The sequence below is a fragment of the Mustelus asterias genome, chromosome 26 (genome assembly GCF_964213995.1).
Source record: "Mustelus asterias chromosome 26, sMusAst1.hap1.1, whole genome shotgun sequence".
Taxonomy (NCBI): domain Eukaryota; kingdom Metazoa; phylum Chordata; class Chondrichthyes; order Carcharhiniformes; family Triakidae; genus Mustelus; species Mustelus asterias.
The window spans coordinates 9,958,191-9,979,615 of record NC_135826.1 but is presented as its reverse complement, the minus strand read 5'-3'; the positions used below and the strand labels follow the sequence as shown (position 1 = coordinate 9,979,615).

The 21,425-nt window shown below is 46.7% G+C and overlaps 1 protein-coding gene across 1 annotated transcript in view; it reads left to right on the top strand.

Moving 5' to 3' along the window:
- LOC144479461 (SH2 domain-containing adapter protein F-like) overlaps positions 1-21,425 on the top strand; it is a 309,295-nt gene that overhangs the window by 198,985 nt on the left and 88,885 nt on the right. The window contains 1 exon segment of the mRNA XM_078198151.1: positions 9,442-9,619. Coding sequence (XP_078054277.1) covers positions 9,442-9,619 — 178 coding nt within the window.

The window sequence follows — 21,425 nt, the reverse complement described above, 5'->3', positions numbered from 1 at the left end:
GATGGGCAATAAATGCTGGGCCCAGCCAGTGACGCTCATATCCGGTAAAAATGAATTTAGAAAAACAACCCCCTCCTCCCCCAACCTCATCTCTGAACTGACCTCTCAGGAGGCATCAAATTCTGCCCATTGAGAGGAATTAGAATTGAAGTTTTTTTTGGTCTGTATCTTGACCATTTTGCTGTGTGTGAACGTGGGGAGAAGAGCAGTTATGTGTGTACAAAACCTCCCATGAAGAGATTAGACCTGATCTATGGCTGTCAATGGCTGTGAGCGAAGAGCAGAAAGGTGATTGATTAAGAGCGTTCAGTTGGTTTTTCAACCAAGTGCACATCAGCTCCAAGACACAAGGACAGATTGAATCACAAACCTGGCTAATTAATCAGCTCAGTCCTTCTGAGCCTTCTATAACTACATCAATTGCACAAAACTAAATTGAGAACTAAGATACATTGGATTGAATAACAATAAGTGCTTGCATGTGTTGGTGTCTGTGGGGGTGTTTCCACACACATGTAGGCATTTATTCGTTTGAGCATATTAATCTGTGAATGTGCATGTGATGTGCGCCTCGGTCATGCTTTTGTATGTCTGTTTACCCAACTCTTGGTGGTTTGCATGGTGCATAGACAGTACCTTTACTTTTTCCCTCAAACATCCAGCCTATTGATAGATTGAAACAAAGTCCATTGAACATAGAACATAGAACATTACAGCGCAGTACAAGCCCTTCAGCCCTCGATGTTGCGCCGACCAGTGGAACCAATCTAAAGCCCCTCTAATCTACACTATTCCAATATCATCCATCTGTTTATCCAATAACCATTTGAATGCTCTTAATGTTGACGAGTCCACTACTGCTGCAGGCAGGGCATTCCACGCCCTTATTACTCTCTGAGTAAAGAACCTACCTCTAACATCTGTCCTATATCTCTCACCCCTCAATTTAAAGCTATGTCCCCTCGTGCTAGCCATCACCATCCGAGGAAAAAGGCTCTCACTATCCACCCTATCTAATCCTCTGATCATCTTGTATGCCTCTATTAAGTCACCTCTTAACCTTCTTCTCTCTAACGAAAACAGCCTCAAGCCCCTCAGCCTTTCCTCATACGATTTTCCCACCATACCAGGCAACATCCTGGTAAATCTCCTCTGCACCCTTTCCAACACTTCCACATCTTTCCTATAATACGGCGACCAGAACTGTACGCAATACTCCAAATGCGGCCGCACCAGTCCATATGAGTGACTCTGACTGTTTAAATAGCGGAGAGTTTGTCTCACTCCTAGTCGAGTGCAGAGACTCAACAAAGTGCTGCTCTCAATTCTTGCATCATTTCAGAACTTTGCTATGTTTTGGTGGGCCAAGTTTTGATTTGATTTATTATTGTCACATGTATTGATATACAGTGAAAAGTATTATTTTTTGCGCGTTATACAGACAAAGCATACCGTTCATAGAGAAGGAAAGGAGAGGGTGCAAAATGTAGTGGTACAGTCATAGTTAGGGTGTAGAGAAAGATCAACTTAGTGTGAGGTAGGTCCATTTAAAAGTCTGATGGCAACAAGGAAGAAGCTGTTCTTGAGTTGGTTGGTACATGATCTCAGACTTTTGTATCTTTCTCCCAACGGAAGAAGGTGGAAGAGAGAATGTCCGGGGTACGTGGAGTCCTTGATTCTGCTGGCTGCTTTTTCAAGGCAGAAGGAAGTCAATGGGTGGGAAGCTGGTTTGAGTGATGGACTGGGCTTCATTCAACAACAAAGAATAGAAGTGCAGTTAGGGCCTGGTGTAGAAGGTAGGACTTCAGATTTTGGGACATTGATATCAGTTCTGAGACAGGAAGTTCCTATCTAAAGTGTTTGCACCTCAGCAGGACTGGGACCCATCCCCTCAGAAGGAGGTTCACTATTGGGGGAGGGACTAAACCAATTGGCAAGGGGATGGGTTGCCCCGTTGCCTCTCCTAGCAACTAGCTGGGTCAGCTACCCTAGGGTATGGATACAGGAGGTGCATGGGTCATGATGTGTGCTTCTCCCAGCTTAGCTTGTTTTTAACTTCATGGAATGCAAAGCTATTGAAGGAAAGGAGCTCCTCTGTGTTTGCCATGTGGGGAGAGAGACTGACCGGCACAGGTTTAGTGATCTGAACATGGCATGACAAGTGACAAGGTAGCAAGTCCCATGTCACCAATGCTGTTGAGGTTTTTTTTATTAGAGTTACAAGTAGGCTTCATTAACACTGTAAGAAGTTACTGTGAAAATCCCCAAGTCGCCGCACTTTGGCACCTGTTCGGGTACACTGAGGGAGAATTTAGCATGGCCAATGCACCTAAGCTGCATGTCTTTCAGACTGTGGGAGGAAACCGGAGCACCCAGAGGAAACCCACGCAGACACGGGGATAACATGCAGACTCCGCACAGACAGTGACCCAAGCCCGGAATCGAACCTGAGTCTCTGGCGTTGTGAGGCAGCAGTGCTAACCACTGTGCCACCATGTCGCCCCTAGGTCCAAGGTCATTGAGAAGCATTTGTGATTTGTTTTGCAGTGCTTCTGGAAGTAAGCACAGAAGTTCTCAGTGTGCTGCCTTGTCTGAAGAGGAATGCATTGGGGCATGCGTGTGAGAGGGTGGGAGCTGTAAACGAGGGGTACAGCAGTGCTGCTGTGGCGACCTAAGTTGCTGCGTGATGTTTTCTTACAAGTCAATGATTTTCAGGGGTGAGCAGCAAGAGCAACAGAGCGCTCAGAAATAGGGTTAAATTGACAACATTGGCATTGAGCAGTGGACAGAGCAGTATCTTGTGATAGCACTAAGGCAACGCGGTTAATGGGCTAACTCACACATGGGCAACATGTTTTGGCCATCAGTTCCATCAACAGTGCAACATTCAGAGTTCTTCACCGTTGTCTCTGCGTCATTCCCAGGGACAGCATTGTGAAGGGTTCCGCTAACTGTCGAGACTGACCCACTAGCACCGGCCTCCGCACCTGACCTCCTCTGGGCCCGAACCTGAACCCGCACCCAATCGGGAGTCACACATTGCAGGATAATCCCGGCCACTTCTCTTCCTGACAAAATACGGCACAAATGGGGCTCAGTGGCAGGAGCTCGGGTTTCGATATCGGGAAAGTGCCCAGCTCTCATTTCCAGAGCCCCAGACAAAAATCAGGCCCCTAACTATTGGCAATTGGTTCTTCAGCATCATGGACTGCAGCGGATCACGAAGGCAACTCGCCACCACCATCTCAAAGACAGTTAGGGATGGGCAATAAATGCAGGCCTAGCCAGAGATGCTCATAATCCCACGAAAGAATATTTTTTAAAAGCCCATTCGATGTAGCTTTAAGCTCTGGAATGACACCCTCGCAAAATAATTTGCTCTCTTCTGCTCCAATGAACCTCCTTAACATCGCCCCCCCCCCCTTCTCACCCTATTTTGCTCTCTTTATTTTTTGACACATTCTTGAGCCATTCCCTACATGAGGAATATTCGACACTTTCAATACTTTATTTGAAAGCATCAAAGTTTCTGGGCGGAGGAAAGGCTGAGTGCAATTTACTTCCACAGCTTTAGAGATCCTGTCAATCATAGAATGCCTACAGTGCAGAAGGAGGCCATTTGGCCCATCGAGCCTGCAATCCCACCCAGGCCCTATCCCCATAACCCCATGTATTTACCCTGCTTATCAATCTGACACAAAGGGCCAATTTAGCATGGCCAATTAACCTAACCCGCACATTTTTGGAGTGTGGGAGGACACTAGAGCGCAATGAGGAAACTCACGCAGACACAGGGAGAATGTGCACAGACAGTCACCTGAGGCCAGGATTGAACCTGGGTCCCTGGCGCTGTGAGGCAGCAGTGCTAACCATTGTGCTACAGTAGCTCACCCGTCAAGGAAAATGCATTTTCTGGATATCTGGAACAAGATTAATTAAGGCTCTGAAGGTCAAGTGGAATTGGTAGAACTTTTGTATCATCATCACGTAGTTTCCTATTCCCCGTGACCTGGATGTGTTAGTTTGATTGACAACCACCTGTCATTAGCTGGAATGGATTATCAATAAAGAGGACAGATTCTTGGAAACCTTTAACCAAATATAATTACAAAAGGTATGGGAGCCATAATCCAATTAGTTTGGGATAATACCAAGGCGGTGGGCGAATGTGGTGTGGGGTGGTGATTGAAAGATGCCATTTTCTCTGCTTGTCATTCTGTTGGATGGAGTGGGCTAATTTCGAAAGTCGACAATGAGCAGAGAGCTTTGCCGTCTTCATTTGACCTTTCTCAGCTCTTTCTGTCCTTTTTTCTCCTACCTTTTCTCCCTGTTTTTCCCCCTCCAACCCGTCCATGATCATCATTGCAGTAGAGATTAAGGAAATTAAAGAGCTCCCTTGGCCCCCTCCTGTGGGACAGCTAGACGATGACTCAGTGAGTGATGAAGGTGATTGCTTGCTTTGCTTTTCCCATTCCCCCCACTCTGCACAAGCTTGCCTGCATGGAATTGCCTCACACCCAACCATCCTTTGCCTTTTACCTGTACCTTTCCACAGTGAATTGCCTGTTCCCAGGACACATATATACATTTTGTATATTATATATGTGTATTACAGTTTATATCAATTACTTTCATTTAAATATTAAACTTTAAGATATGATGCTTCAGAAATCATGGGTCGATTTTTCCCTTAGTTGAAATAAAGGGAGAATTCCACCTGTTTTCCGTTCACTTAACCCGTTTGAACTGTGACATCAAAATGGCTGACAAAAGGATAAAAAATAGCTTCTTCTGTTTATCAAAGTCAACCTAATACGTGTCTTTTGACCAACTTTATTTCCTGAGGTAAATTATCAAGCTAACAGACTATTTAAAAATCAGCACAGCCATTATGAAATTACATTTTTGAATTTTAATTGTAATTGTAAATTTTTGCTGCTTCCTGTATTTTCATCCTGTTTTTCTGTCTGTGGAGGCTGGGACCTAGAACCTAAAGTGTTCAAAAATGACCGCCACCCATAGCTGTTGATGGCTGCTCAGAGATATCAGAGACACACCTCAATCCCCTTGAGAGTTTTCTGCTTCTTGTGTTGGATGTATGAAATCATAGAATCAGACAGTGCAGAAGAGGCCCTTCGGCCCATCGAGTCTGCACCGACTTATTAGAAACACCTGACCTCCCACTTGATCCCACTTGCCAGCTTTTGGTCCATAGCATTGAATGTTATGATGTGCCAAGTGCTCATCCAGGTACTTTTTAAAGGCAACCCGCCTCCACCACCCTCCCAGGTAGTGCATTCCAGTCTGTCTCCACCCTCTGGGTAAAAAAGTATTTCCTCATATCCCCCTAAACCTCCTGCCCCTTACCTTGAACCTATGTCCCCTTGTGACTGACCCTTCAACTCAGGGGGACAGCTGCTCCCTATCCACTCTGTCCATGTCCTCATAATCATGTACACCTCAATCAGGCCGCCCCTCAGTCTTCTCTGCTCCAGCGAAAACAACCCAAGCCTATCCAACCTCTCGTCATAACTTAAATATTCCATTCCATGCAGTATCCTCTGCACCCCCTCCAATGCAATCACACCCTTCCTATAATGTGGCGACCAGAACTGCACACAGTACTCCAGCTGTGGCCTCACCAAAGTTCGATACAAATCCAGCATGATTTCACTGCTTTTGTAATCTATGCCTCGAATATATTTTCATTCCTTAATTAGACGCTACTCATGAGGTGGCATGCCTCAAGCCTATGTCCATTCACATCCTCTGCTAACAAGCTATCACTGGCACTCCTGTGGAACAGCTGAGCCTGCCCTAACCCGGATTGAGTTCAGGGGCATCAGCTGATGACCCAGTTGCCACCACAGAGCTGTCATGCAGCTTTGAGGACTTGGAATGCAGAGGCACACAACAGATGAAAAAACACTTAACCCTGCTACTTCTGCCAGGAGGAAGCATTTGGGATGTTTTTTTAAAAATTTGATTCCCGGAGAATTTACTAAAATAATCTAGCAAGACACTGAGGAATATGTTTTTTTCTTGGAAAAGCACCATATTTATACTTGGAAATCCTTCTCAGTCACAGAATGAAAAGCTGGGATTACATAATGGCAGCTTGTACCGATGGCATTGTGTTGTTTTCATGGCTGTCCCTGGAGCTTTGTCTTCGTTCCATGCCGATCAGTCCCTATTCATCACTTAGGAGCTTGGATCATTTTTCCGAAGGTGGCACAGTGGTTAGCACTGCTGCTTCACAGCGCCAGGAACCCGGGTTCGATTCTGGCCTGGGATGACTGTGTGAAGATTGCATGTTCTCCCCATGAAAAGTTAGGGCTTATATTCATTGGAGATTAGAAAAATGAGAGGGGATCTCCTAGAAACTTATGAAATTCTCATGGGACTAGACAGGGTAAATTCAGAAAGAATGTTCCCAATAGTCCAGAGGGGTCATAGTTTGCGGAAAAAGGGTAAAAGGTCCTTTATCTCGGTGTAGTCCTTTAAGGACAGATGTGAGGAGGAACTTCTTCACTCAGAGAGTGGTAAATCTGTGGAATTCACTACCACAGAGAGTAGTTGAGGCCAAAACACTGTGTGATTTCAAGAAGAAATTAGATATAGCTCCTGGGGCTAAAGGGATCAAGAGGTATGGGGGGAAAGGGGGTCAGGATATTGAATTTGATGATCAGCCATGATCAAAATGAATAGCGGAGCAGACTTGAAGGGCCAAATGGCCTGCTCCTGCTTCTAGTTTCTATGTTTCTTTGTCTGCATGGGTTTCCTCCAGGTGCTCCTGTTTCCTTCCACAGTCCAAAGATGTGCAGGTTAGGTGGATTGGCCATGCTAAATTGCCCCTTAATGTCCCAAGATGTGTAGGTTGGATGGATTAGCCATGGTAAATATGTGGGGGAAAGGGTCTGGGTAAGGTACTCTGTCAGAGTCGGTGCAGACTCGTTGGACCGAATGGCCTCCTTCTGCACTGTAGAAATTCAATGATCTATGAATTGGTATCAGGGACTGTAAATGGCTGTCATTTGATCCCCTTAGATTTCACTCAGTTGCAACAGGCCAAAAATATGTGAACATCTCTTACCTTTAAGGCTTTCTCCTGACACTGAAAGAAGCAACAAGGGTCACCGTGCACCGGTGCTGATGTGCAAATGTATCAATCTTGACTCAGAATGACAGGGGTCCAATAACACTGCCTACTGCACATGCCGTCAACTGTTAATGAGCTCCAGTTAGCTGCTGATGGCAACACTTTTGTTCCAAATTCCTTTTCAAAAGAATCCTCAATAGCAACCCTTAGCCGGCACCTGGTGTTCACTCCTTGCTGGGCAACTCTGGGAAACGGGCTTAGCAGCAATTAAAATAGCCAAAAGTGAAGGTCTGGTAATCGAAAGCTGTGAAATTAATGAAATCTTGAATGTGTAAAAACCATTGTTCAAAAATATAAAGAACGAGAAACACTCAGCAGATCAGGCAGTATCTGTGGAGAGCACAGTCAAGAGGGTTTATAGACCCTTGATTAGTGAACGTCCTAATTGTGAATTTTCAATGGGAACAACAAGGTCCTAATGTTCATCTTAGGGCCGGCATGCTGGCACAGTGGTTAGCACTGCTGCCTCACAGCACCAGAGACCTTAGAATCTTAGAAACCTTACAGCACAGAAAGAGACCATTCGGCCCATCGAGTCTGCACCGACCACAATCCCACCCAGGCCCTACCCCCATATCCCTACATATTTACCCACTAATCCCTCTAACCTACGCATCCCAGGACACTAAAGGCAATTTTTTAAGCATGGCCAATCAACCTAACCCGCACATCTTTGGACTGGGTTCAATTCCTGGCTTGGGTCACTGTCTGTGTGGAGTTTGCACATTCTCCCCATGTCTGCGTGGGTTTCCTCCGGGTGCTCCAGCTTCCTCCCACAGTCAAAAAGACATGCTGGTTAGGTGCATTGGCCATGCTAAATTCTCCCTCAGTGTACCCGAACAGTGTGGCGACTAGAGGATTTTCGCAGTAATTTCATTGCAGTGTGAATATCAACCTATTTGTGACACTAATAAATAAACTTTAAAAAAAACTCCATCCAATTCTTTATTTTTCTTGGGCCAATGGATCACATCTGACCTGATCCTGAGGCCAGAGGTGATCTACGTTCTCCTCAGGAGATAACTGGTTGCTCCATCTGGTTTCTTGCACACACTGTGGGATCTGACAGAGCTGGGATTCAAGCCATCCTTATCCAATCAAGAATACGATGAGGAGGCAAGCCACGGTTTCTATGCACCAAGCTAAAAGGGCTCTTTAAAAAATGTCACTTCCTTCTCCTCTGGCAAGATGTCCCAGCCTGCCGGTGACTCAAATCAGGGAGCTCACTGCGTGGAAGCTCAGTAATCTGCACAAGGATGATAAGGCCTTGGATAGGGTTCTGAGGAGATTTATTGGATTCATACCAGGATAAGAGACTTCACTTATGTGGAGAGACAGAGGATCTGGGATGTATTCCTTGATTTTTGATTTGATTTGATTTGTTATTGTCACATGTATTAGTATACAGTGAAAGGTTTTGTTTCTTGCGCGCTATACAGACAAAGCATACTGTTCATAGAGAAGGAAAGGAGAGGGTGCAGAATGTAGTGTTACAGTCATAGCTAGAGTGTAGAGAAATATCAACTTAAGGTAAGCCCATTCAAAAGTCTGACAGCAGCAGGGAAGAAGTTGTTCTTGAGTCGGTTGGTACATGATCTCATACTTTTGCATCTTTTTCCCGAAGAAAGAAGGTGGAAGAGAGAATGTCCGAGGTGTGTGGGGTCCTTAATTATGCTGGCTGCTTTTCTGATGCAACGGGACGTGTAGACAGAGTCAATGGATGGGAGGCTGGTTTGTGAGAGGGACTGGGCTTCATTCACGACCCTTTGTAGTTTCTTGCGGTCTTGGGCAGAGCAGGAGCCATACCAAGCTGTGATACAACCAGAAAGAATGCTTTCTATGGTGCATCTGAGGAGAGATATTCAGGAGGAAATTCGAGAAAAGTGTTCAAACCTCAGAAGGGTTTGGATGAAGTAGGCAGGAATAGTATGTCCAGTCTGATAGGGCGGTGGAAGCTGATTCAATAGCAACATTTAAAAGATGATGGCCGGAATCTTATCACCATTTGTGCTGGTGGGATTTTCCCATCCCGCTGCAGTGAACGGAGATTTGGCTGGCCGCCAAATTCTCCAACCTCGCTGCAGCGGGAGTGTGGCATGAACGGCCAGTAAGATCGCACCTGACTTGATTTGAACGGGGAATATTGACAGGAAAGAGGATGAGGAGCGGGATTAATTCGATAACCCTTTCAAAGAGCCAGCACAGGCAAGATGGGCCAAAAAGGCCTCCTCCTCTATGTTATGTCTCTATGATTAACCCGCCGCTCTGTGTGTTTTTTACAGTCCAGTTTGACGGCTGCGATTGGGACCGGTCCTCTCCTTCTGCCAAAGACCGACTGAGGCAACAGAAACAGCTCAGCCCGCTGGCCACAGGGTCAAAGTTCACCAAGCCACAGACTCCAGAGCACAGCTCCGCGTTGCCCGAGAAGGTGGACCCTGCTCTCCCTTTAGAGAAACAAGTGTGAGTGTGAAACCATCCAATCTGCCTGTTCCTGGCCTATTGATTCAGACCAACAACAGGGGGCCATAAGTATAAGACAGCAGTCACTAATAAATATAAGCAATAATAACTCGGGAGAAATCTCTTTACCTCGAGAGTGATTGGGTTGGAAATAGCTACCATAGGAAATGCAATAGATGCAAGCAAAATACTGCGGATGCTGGAATCTGAAACAGAAACAGCAAATGCTGGGAAATCTCAGCAGGTCTGGCAGCCTCTGTGGAGAGAGAATCGAGCCAACGTTTAGAGTCTGGATGACTCTTCGTCAGAGCTAAGAGCAAAGAAAATTAGATGAGATTTAAACTATGTGGGGCGGGGGAGTTTGTAATTGGACAAAGAAGGCTGAGAAAGGCACTAAAAGCATCCATCAATTGATCAGAATGTGTGATCACATTTGTCTGACTTTTTTTGCTCTTAGCTCTGACGAAGAGTCACCCAGAGTCGAAACGTTGGCTCGATTCTCGCTCCACAGAGGCTGTCAGACCTGCTGAGATTTCCCAGCATTTTCTGCTTTTGTTCCAGCAGATGCATTTAGTGAGAAGCTAGGTAAGTCCATGAGGAAGATAGGAGTAGAAAACTCTGCTGAGAGGGTTAAATGAAGTCGGACGGGTGGGGTCGGGGGGGAGGGGGGGAAGGTGGAACGTAAACACCAGCATGGCGGGCTGGGCTGAATAGTCTGTGTGATGTACAGGCTGCTTCTTTTTAATGAGCCAAGCCTCTTTCTCTTTAAGGAAATCCTGTACCTGTTAATGTGAATGCGACTCTCGCAGTAATGAAGATGTCATAGCAAATCCTTTCGGCATCATACTTTAATCTTCTTTCCCCTTGGATCTGACAATAATCCCCTTTTAGTATGAGTGATCACATCAAAACATTACTTTGTTGTAAAACTATGCATGCACAAGACCTCTCTGCCAGCAGAAATCTCTCACTTCTTTCCCTGAAGGCACTGACTTTTATTGATGTACAGTCTCATTGCTGCCTGGCACGCTCTGGTACTGCACCCGTATATAGTCGCAGCATTGAGTCATGGCATGCTATCTGATCACAGGGGGCCATTACACTCCCGTTTGATCTTGTTCACACAACACATGCACACATACATCTTCAAAACAGGAGTTGCTGGATTGCAACCAGGAGTGGGAATGTGGACTGATGTTTTGTTTTTGCTTCCCTCGTTCAGGAGTGTGGAGGCCAGTTATTTGTTTAAAGTTTATTTATTAGTGTCACAAGTAGGCTTACGTTAACACTGCAATGAAGTTACTGTGAAAATCCCCTAGTCACCACACTCCAGTGCGTGTTCGGGTACACTGAGGGAGAATTTAGCATGGCCAATGCATCTCACCAGCACGTCTTTCAGGCTGTGGGAGGAAACCAGATTACCTGGAGGAAACCCCCGCAGACATGGGGAGAACGTGCAGACTCCGCACAGACAGTGACCCAAGCCGGGAATCGAACCTGAGTTTCTGGCACTGTGAGGCAGTAGAGCTAACCACTGTGCCGCCCGTATTGTTAGCACAAATTGGTGAATTAATCTGGTCAGTCTGCATGCCCTTGTCCCACACTTCACCAGGAGTTTCTCAATTAAGCCAGGTAGAGTTGAGGAATCAATGTGACATTGACTACTCTTTGAGTCCATGCAACAACATACTCTCACTGCACTCGGCTGTAGCTCAATGGGTTCATTCTTGCCTTTGAGTTAGAAGGTTATGGGTTCAAATCTCACCTCTGGGGCTGTATTTTTACACTCCCTGCTGGCGGGTTTGAAGGCATTGGGACACACAAAATCCAAAGGGTGCCCTTCCCATTCACCTACCCACCTACCTCTGAGCAATCTGCAATTTACTGGGGTGACAGGAGAGCCTTTAGTTGCGCAGGCTAGTGTTGAATGGGGAGAGTTAACTTCCTTTCAGGGTGCCCTGGGCCCGTCCCAAGGTCCTCCCAGGTATCATCAACCCAGCCCCTCACCCTCCTCACCAAGACCCAAGGGCCCATGCTTAGCTGGACTTGGCGTAATGGGACAGCCTGCAGTACCAGCAGTGGCCACTGCTCCCACTGGCGCTGCTGGGGCTACAGAACTGCCGGCCAATCCTGAAGTAGGGATGGTATAATAACTCCAGGAGTCGGCTGTAAAAGAGCAGTGCTTTATTGCACAAAACAAAATAAAGCAAAAACCACAAGCCTGTGGTGAACACAAACAGGTCCCAACTGTGACAATGGAATAATGGACCTACTCAGGGGCCTGCTTTATACAGGGGTCGGTATGCGAGCTCTACCTGGTGAGTTAATTACCGATCCCCAGGGAACTCGTATTCAGCGAGTCATACAGAGAGGTCAGTCTGTGATTCCCCCATGCAAGTCATGGGGGTTATCAAAGACAGAAGTCTCACCTGAAAAGAATTAACTCTGCTCCCATTGCTAAATTACTGCAAGGCAGCCGTTGGGATTGTGGGGCAGGGGAGAGACTCACCCCAATGTTTTAGGCGGTGGATGGGGGGTGGGGAGGGGGGAGGAGGGGGGAGGGGGAAGGAGGGGGGGGAGCGGTCAGGATGGTGACGCCACAGAATCCATCACCCGGACTTGAGTGCAACAATCAAAAAGCAAAGAGTCCAATGTACAGAGAGGGTGCTGCACTGTCAGAGGTGCTGTCTTTTGGAAGCTACATTAAACTGAGGCCCTGTCTTGCTGCTCCAGTGGATGTAGCAATCCCATGGCATAATTTTGAAAAAGAGCAAGGGTGATATCTCCTAGGTCCAGGACAATATTTATCCCTCAAACAAAAACAGAGATCTGGTCATTAACACATTGCTGTTTGTGGGAGCTTGCTACATGCACATTAGTTGCCTTGGTTCCTACATTACGACCGTCACTTCAAAAGTAACTCGTGTAAAGTGCTGTGGTCATGAAAAGTGATGGTTCAATTTTCTTCAGAAATCTTTTTGGATCAATTCAATTTATATTTATATAGCGTCGGTAGTTAAGAAAGAATGTTCCACGCCACTTCACAGTTGGCATCAGATCAGAGCACAGGAAGAGCAGGGTGCTTGGCGAGATCAGTAAAAAGGCAAGTCGGTTTTTCAGGTGGCTATTGAAGGCAGCCAGAAATGCATCAGGAGAGGCAGAGTGTAGATGTGAGACATCTGAAAACTTTGTCATTGATAGACCAGAGGGGGAGGAAGATACAGGAAAGCCAAATTGGAAGACAAAGGCCACAGAATGTTACCACCGTTCGTGCCGGCGGGATTTTCCCATCCTGCTGCAGTGAACGGAGATTTGGTTGGCCGCCAAATTCTCCACACTCGCTGCAGCAGGAGTGTGGCGTGAACGGCCGGTAAGACCACACCCAAAGAGTTTGAGCAAGGAACTAGGAACTAGAAATAATTAACAAAAAAGATATTGGACTTGGAACGCGACATTGGACCTTCCAAACCAAAATGATGAAGAAGGGCCAGTAAAGTCTGATTTCTTTGGAAAGATTGAATTGTTTTTTTTGTTTGTTCCTAGAATGTGCAGAACAAGGTCACATTTGCTGACCATCTTTTAGTTGCCCTGAGGGCAAAAAAAGGTCAGCCAATTTCTGTGCACTGAGGTCACATATGGAGAGGATCAGGTAGGGGCGGACAATTGCCTTCCTCTGGGATCTATTTCAATGTGGCTTTACTAAAATTTGTTCATGGGATGTGAACATCACTGGCGAGGCCAGCATTTATTGCCCATTCCTAATGGCCCTTTAGAAGAGTCTTCTTGAAGTCCATGTAGTGTAGGTTTACCCACAGTTCAGTTAGGGAGGAACTTCCAGGATTTTGACCCAGCGGCAGTGAAGAGATGGCGAATATATTTTCAAGTCAGGATGTTGTGTGGCTTGGAGCGAACTTGCAGATGGCAGTGTTCCCATGCATCTTCTGCCTTGTTCTAGCTGGTAGAAGTCAGGGATTTGGAAGGCGCTGTCAAAGGATTCTTGGTGGGTTTGTGCAGTCTTGTCAATGGAACACATTGCTACCACCGTGCGTCGGTGGAGGAGGGAGTGGATGTTTGTAGGAGGTGTATTAATCAAGCGGGCTCCTTTATCCTGGATGGTATCGAGCTGTTTGAGCTGCACTCATCAAGGCAGGTGGAGAGCATTCCATCACACGCCTGACTTGTGCCTTGTAGGTGGTGGACGGGCTTTGGAGAGTCAGGAAGTGAGTTACTGATTGCAGCATTTCCAGCCTCTGATCTGCTCTGGTAGCCGCAGCATTTATATGGCTGATCCAGTTCAGTTTCTTTGATTTTTGATTTGATTTGACTTGATTTATTATTGTCACATGTATTGATAAAGCATTGTGTCTTGTGTATTATACAGACAAAACATACAATTCATAGAGTACATGGGGGAGAAGTAAAGGAGAGGGTGCAGAATGTAGTGTTAAAGTCATAGCTAGGGTGTAGAGAAAGATCAACTTAATGCAAGGTAGGTCCATTCAAAGGTCTGATAGCAGCAGGGAAGAAGCTGTTCTTGAGTCGGTTGGTACGTGACCTCAGACTTTTGTATCTTTTTCTCGAAGGAAGAAGGTGGAATAGAGAATGTCCGGGGTGTGTGGGGTCCTTAATTATGCTGGCTGCTTTGTCGAGGCAGTAGGCAGTGTAGACAGAGTCAATGGATGGGATGCTGGTTTGCGTGATGGATTGGGCTACATTCACAAGCTTTTGTAGTTTCTTGTGGTCTTGGTCAGAGCAGGAGCCATACCAAGCTGTGATACAACCAGAAAAAATGCTTTCTATGGTGCATCTGTAAAAGTTGGTGAGAGTCGTAGCTGACATACCAAATTTCCTTAGTCTTCTAAGAAAGTAGAGGCGTTGGTGGGCTTTATTAACTATAGTGTTGGCATGGAGGGAACAGGACAGGTTGTTGGTGGTCTGGACACCTAAAACGTGAAGCTTTCGACCCTTTCTACTTCGTCCCCGTTGATGTAGACAGGGGCATGTTCTCCACTACGCTTCCTGAAGTCGATGACAATCTCCTTTGTTTTGTTGACATTGAAGGAGAGATTATTGTCACCGCACCAGTTCACCAGATTCTCTATCTCATTCCTGTACTCTGTCTCGTCATTGTTTGAGATCTGTCCCACTACGGTGGTGTCATCAGCAAACTTGAAAATCGAATTGGAGGGGAATTTGGCCACACAGTCATGGGTGTATAAGGAATATAGTCAGGGGCTGAGAACAACCCTTGTGGGGCACCGGTGTTGAGGATGATTGTGGAGGAGGTGTTGTTGCCTGTCCTTACTGATTGTGGTCTGTGGGTTAGGAAGTTCAGGATCCAGTCGCAGAGGGAGGAGCCGAGGCCCAGGCCACTGAGTTTGGAGATGAGTTTCGTGGGAATAATGTGTTGAAGGCTGAGCTGTAGTCAATAAATAGGTGTCTGACATAGGTGTCCTTGTTATCTAGGTGTTCCAGGGTTGAGTGCAGGGCCAGGGAGATGTGGACCTGTTGCGATGGTAGGCAAACTGTAGTGGATCCAGGTAGTCCAGGAGGCTGGAACTGATTCATGCCATCACTAACCTTTCGAAGCACTTCATAATGATGGATGTCAGAGCCACCGGACGATAGTCATTAAGACACGCTACTTGGCTTTTCTTAGGTACCGGGATGATGGTCGTCTTCTTAAAGCAGATAGGGACCTCAGATTGTTGTAAAGAGAGGTTGAAAATGTTTGTGAACACCTCTGCCAGTTGACCCGCGCAGGATCTGAGTGCACGTCCGGGTACCCCATCCGGGCCAGTCGCTTTCCGTGGGTTGACCTTTGAGAAAGCTGCTCTGACATCTGCAATGGTGACCCCAGATACAGGTTCATCCAGGGCTTCCAGGGTGGAGGGCATGCTCACACTGACCTCTTGCTCACAACGGACAGAGAATGCATTGAGCTCATCAGGGCGGGGTGCGTTGGAGCCGGCGATTTACATGCCTTCATCTTGTAGCCTGTTATGTCTTCCAGACCTTGCCATAGTCGGCGGGGGTCGGTGTGGCTAGCCTGGGACTCTCGCTTGGTCCGGTATTGTCTTTTGGCACCTTTGATTGATCTCTTTAGATCGTATCTGGCTTTTTTGTATAGGTCAGGGTCGCCTGACTTGAACACCTCAGACCTGGACTTCAGCAAGCAATGGATATCCCTGTTCATCCATGGTTTCCGGTTGGGGAACACACAGATTTGCTTCTTTGGCACACAGTCTTCTACACACTTACTGATGAAGTCAGTTACTATAGTGACATACTCGTTCAGGCTGGTTGCAGAGTTTTTAAATACTGACCAGTCCACTGGCTCCAAGCAGCCCCGTAGGAGATCATCCGATTCCTCAGACCAACATTGCACGACTCTCTTTGATGGATTCTCCCGCTTCAGTTTTTGCTTGTAAGCCGGGAGCAGGAGCACAGCCTTGTGGTCTGATTTGCCAAAGTGTGGGCGGACGATAGAGCAATAGGCATGTTGATATTTGTGTAGCAGTGGTCTCGGATGTTTGAGCCTCTGGTGGAACAGGAGAGATGTTGGTGGTAACTTGGCAGTACGCTCTTGAGCTTGGCCTGATTGAAGTCCCCGACCAAGATGAACAAGACCTCGGGATGTTTCATCTCAAGGCTATTTGTAGTTGTGTATATTTCGTCCAGCGCAATCTTCACGTCCGCATGGGGTAGGTTGTAAACTGCCATCAGGATAATGGAGGTGAACTCCCGCGGAAGGTAGTAGGGGCGGCATTTTAGCGTAAGGTATTCTAGGTCTGGGGAGCAGAAACTTGTCAGTGTTACTACGTCTAGGCACCACGAGGTATTAATTAGGAAGCAGATCCCATCTCCCCAAGCCTTGCCTAAGGCCGCTGTACGGTCCATTCGATGGATTGAGAAGCCTTCTGGTTGTAGGGCACTGTCCGGTGAAGCAGGAGTGAGCCATGTCTCCGTGAAACAGAGTACACAGCAGTCCCTCAGTTCTCTTTGGAAAGTGAGTCTAGCTCTAAGTTCGCCTAGCTTGTTTTCCAGAGATTGTACATTTGCAAGGAGTAAGCTGGGTAGGGGTGCCTTGGGACCACATTGATTCACTCTCACCTGCAGGCCTGCTTCCTGGAGTAACTGCTTCTTTTCGAGCCTGGGAGACGGTGAGAGTAGTTTGCGGGTGTTAGGGGTATAGTTGTGCCCAGTGAGGTTCTTCGCTCTGGTCGGTGTGCGGATGGAGGATTTGTTGCCTCGCTTGCGGTTCCTGCGTCGGTGGATGGGTCTGTGCGGTCGGGGTGTTCCGGGTCGCTGTCAGGCTGCGGTTTGGCTTCGTCAGTCGGTGAATCGAACCTGGGTCCCTGGCGCTGTGCCGCAGCAGTGCCACCTTGCCGCCCTAAAGGGCCTGTAAATATAATGTCTGGTACTTACCATATTTGGATTGTCTTGAGTGGAAGTGATACTGTAGAATGAGGCCAAGGAAAGAACAATTATTTAAAATTTAAAATCTTTGACATTAAATGTCTGCACGATGGGGCTATATAGTTTTTAGTGAAGGCAAAAGGACTGATGTTGTAAATTATTTATCATGGTAAGTAGCACAGTATTTTATTTAAGAAATGTAGATATACATGCAAAATAAATATGTATGTTTGTCAAGTGGGAAAAAAGCACTGGACTCGTACATTTTAAATATACTGTTTCCCCTTGGATAGAGGTCAGGGATTGTCCATCTGCTGATGCTCAATGAAAATTTATTTCAACTTATTTGAGAATGCAGCCTCACAGGCTCCAGCTATCCATTTGTACCTTGCCTCCATTCCTATGAGTGTTGGCTGTATTTTTTTAATTCATTCCTGGGACATGGGCGTCGCTGGCTGGCCAGCATTTATTGCCCATCCCTCGTTGCCCTTGAGAAGGTGGTGGTGAGATACAACTGAGTGACTTGTTAGGCCATTTCAGTGAGCAGTTGAGAGTCAACCACGTTGTTGTGGCTCTGGAGTCACATGTAGGCCAGACCAGGTAAGGACAGCAGATTTCCTTCCCTAAAGGAGATTAGTGAACCAGATGGGTTTTTCTGACAATTGACAATGGCTTCGCAGTCATCAGTAGACTCTTAATTCCAGATTTTTTGCATTGGATTCAAATTCCACCATCTGCCATGGCGGGATTCGAACCTGGATCCTCAGAATATTATCTGAGTTTCTGGATTAATAGTCTAGCGATAATGCCACTAGGCCATCACCTCCCCTATTCAACTACGGTGGGCTTCACAGTCACCAGATATCCGGTGATTTCTGCTCCTTTTTTCACTTAACAGGATGAGAAAAGGGGATGAGCTTCTTGGCTGACATATTGCCTCCTATACCTCGGGGATGATCTTACCTTCTTGTCCCACTGGTCAATGGGCAGGGTGAGCCAGTAAGATCGCGATAGAGGTGAAAAATCAGGTTTGCGCCTGATTTCTCGCCTATCGCGATCTTACCGGGCACCAGATATCCGGTGATTTCTGCACTTGTGTGATTGCGTCCTCTGCTGTCAGCTGCCGGCTTTCCAGTGAGTTTAGGTCCTGCCCCCTCCCCCTGTTAACAGGAACAAGATTTAGCAAGGTTTTTTGCACAGAGTGGCTTAAGGACTTGCGGCTTCGCCGAAGAAACGAAGCTGAAACTTTCCCATTTTTACGCTTGTTCAGGACTGAGAATTTTTTGGATAAGATCACTCCCCCCTCAGGTCATAGAGACCAGTTACATTATCACCACTGATATTCTAGTTGAGATCAACTAACTGAGCTCAGGAGAAGAGGCAAAATAAGACCTGGGAAGCACAGTTATTGAATTTAACACTGCCTTAAAAGGATTACGAGGGGATGGATTTAAGCAGTGCCTCATTAGGCCTCACTTTGAAGGAGAACGTTAGTTTTACAGGCAAACCCCAGCAGTTATTTTGTGCAAACAGCAGTGAAGTCCGTGGCCACGTAATCTGCTTTTCCGGGGTTAGTTGTGGGGGGGGATATGAACCTCTTCAAAACAACCATGGAACCTTTTGCCTCACAGTGCCAGGGACCCAGGTTCGATTCCGGCCTCAGGTGACTGTCTGTGTGCAGTTTGCACCTTCTCTCCGTGTCTGCGTGGGTTTCCTCCGGGTGCTCCGGTTTCCTCCCACAGTCCAAAGATGTGCGGGTTGGGTTGATTGGACATGCGAAATTGACCCTAGTGTCAGGGGGATTAGCAAGGTAAGTGTGCGGGGTACGGGAATAGGGCCTGGATGGGATTGTGGTTAGTTCAGACTCAATGGGCCAAATGGCCTCCTTCTGTACTGTAGGGATTCTATTCTATGATTCTTGGAACGTTGAGGGCGGCATGGTGGCACAGTGGTTAGCACTGCTGCCTCACAGCACCAGGGAACTAGGTTCAATTCCAGCCTTGGGTGACTGTCTGAGTGGAGTTTGCACATTCTCCCCATGTCTGCGTGGGTTTCCTCTGGGTGCTCCGGTTTCCTCCCACACTCCAAAGATGTGTGGGTTAGGTAGCTTGGCCATGCTAAATGGCCTCTTAGTGTCAGGGAGATTGGCGGGGTAAGTGCATGGTGTTCTGGGGGTTGGGGCCTGAGTGGGGTTGTTGTTGTTGCAGGTTCGCTGGGCCGAATGTCCTCTTTCTACTCTGTAGGGATTCTGTTTTGACCTTTAACATCCAACTAAGCCCCTGACATGTCACCTGAAAAGCAGTGCCTCTGAGAGTGCTCAAGCCTTGGACCCAGGCTCAAACTCCCAACTTTCCAGTTGCTAAGCAGCAGTGCTTCCAACTGGGTCGTGTTGAGCGTATCAGCTGCCCTGTTTGGGTGCTTGTTCCACGGGAAGAATCACCAGTTTGCCAGCCCAATATCCCATATCCGTCGCACACTTTAATAACAGTGTGAAGAACTGCCAAGTGATTTGGATTCCGCTGCTCCCCTCCTCGCAAATAGAATCACCGCTGTGTAACTATGTAAATCAAAACTGATTGCATTATTATAAAAGCAGCCTGATTGCACAAGGCACACAGTGCCTACCTGGATACCTTAGCAACGCTCATCAGGCAGAGTGAGTCCAACATAACACTGGGCACTGCTGCGGATATTGATGGTCTTTTCTAAGCCTCTGCTTAATGATGACAACTGCCAAGGTTTTATGTGTTGAGGCAGCTAAATAACAAACAGAAAAAAAAATCCCTCAGCCAACACGTGCAATTACTTCTGCTTCCTCACATTTCCACTCCCGGCAGAGCTGTCTCACCATGAGCTTTCCCTCCTCAAATCTGATTGATGCCCATGAGTTTATACAACGTAGGATTCTTTTTTTAAACTATGTGTAAATATATCTGTTCCTCGTTCTCCTTCTAATAGATACTTATACAACGCGTTACCCTTAGAGACGCCTCAGTGTTTGTACACACACACACACCCACTCGCACACACACCTACTCACACACACTCGCACTCACATGCACTCATTCACACACACACACAACTTGCGCTCACACACGCACTCACACACACACCCGCGCACGCACTCACACACATACTCGCACTCACACACACACCCACTGCACTCACACACACTGCACTCATACACACACTCGCACTCACATGCACTCATTCACACACACACACACAACTTGCGCTCACACACGCACTCACACACCCGCGCACGCACACTCACACACACTGCACTCACACACTGCACTCACACACACACTCGCACTCACTCACACACACTTACACACTCATACACACTCGCACTCACTCACACTTGTTGTACCTGTTAATTCTCAGATACTTTCAACCAGTTTGCTTACTCTAAGATTTTACCCCGGTGTCCTTATTTGCAAGGTGGACAAAGGACAAACACAAGTAAAGGTTCAACAAGTTTATTAATAATTACACTATTTACCCTTAAATTACCCACATAAATCAAGAGGATACCCCAGATTCAAGTATACTACCCACAAAGATGGTTTGGTTAAACTGCAGGCTCGATTCTCTGAGTCCCTCTGGCCCGTCATCCCGAAGGTGGGTCTCAATGGCAGCTTCTTCCTTCCTTCCTTTTCTGGTCTGACCTTCCGGATGGTCAAGGTCACCTCCTTCGTCAAGTCTTCGCTCCTGGTGTGTCTGAAATGTGTCCTTTTATCCCCAGCCTGCCTGCCTTTCCAGAAACCTCTCTGGCTTCCGGCCAATGAGGTCCCAGGAAGGGGTACCAATATCTAGTGGGTTTCTTGATATCTGCCTGACAGGACACCAGGATCCGCCCCCAGGTGTCCATCTCCATGCTGTTGCTTACATGTAACCTGTTATCAGATAAGCTTAACTGCAGGAATTCTCGGTGACAGAAAGTCTGGCCCGATCTGGGCTTCTAACAATAGGCCAGTGCATTTCAATGGGGTGCAATGATCTCCTGCTAAGTATCAGTAGAGTGCAACGACCTTTGATGGGTGGTTGATGGGTCAGGCCCAGACATGTTTGTGTATTTGTACAATTGGCCTGCCCGAGATTTGACTGTTTGATTTTAATATGCCCAATTCTTTAATTTAGGATATCCAATTTAATCAGCCTTAAAACTAGGCCCTGATTATATTACCACATTCCCTCCTCTTGATCCAGTGAGCATCAGTGAACCGGATCACACAATTCTTACCAAACCATCTCAACAAGCAAGTACTCTGAATCTGGGGTTGATACTATAATCCCTAACCCACATTGGTATCAACAAATTTAAATGAAGTAAAATAATTTTAAAAAACAATAAGAAACAATACATTACTAGGTCATATACAAA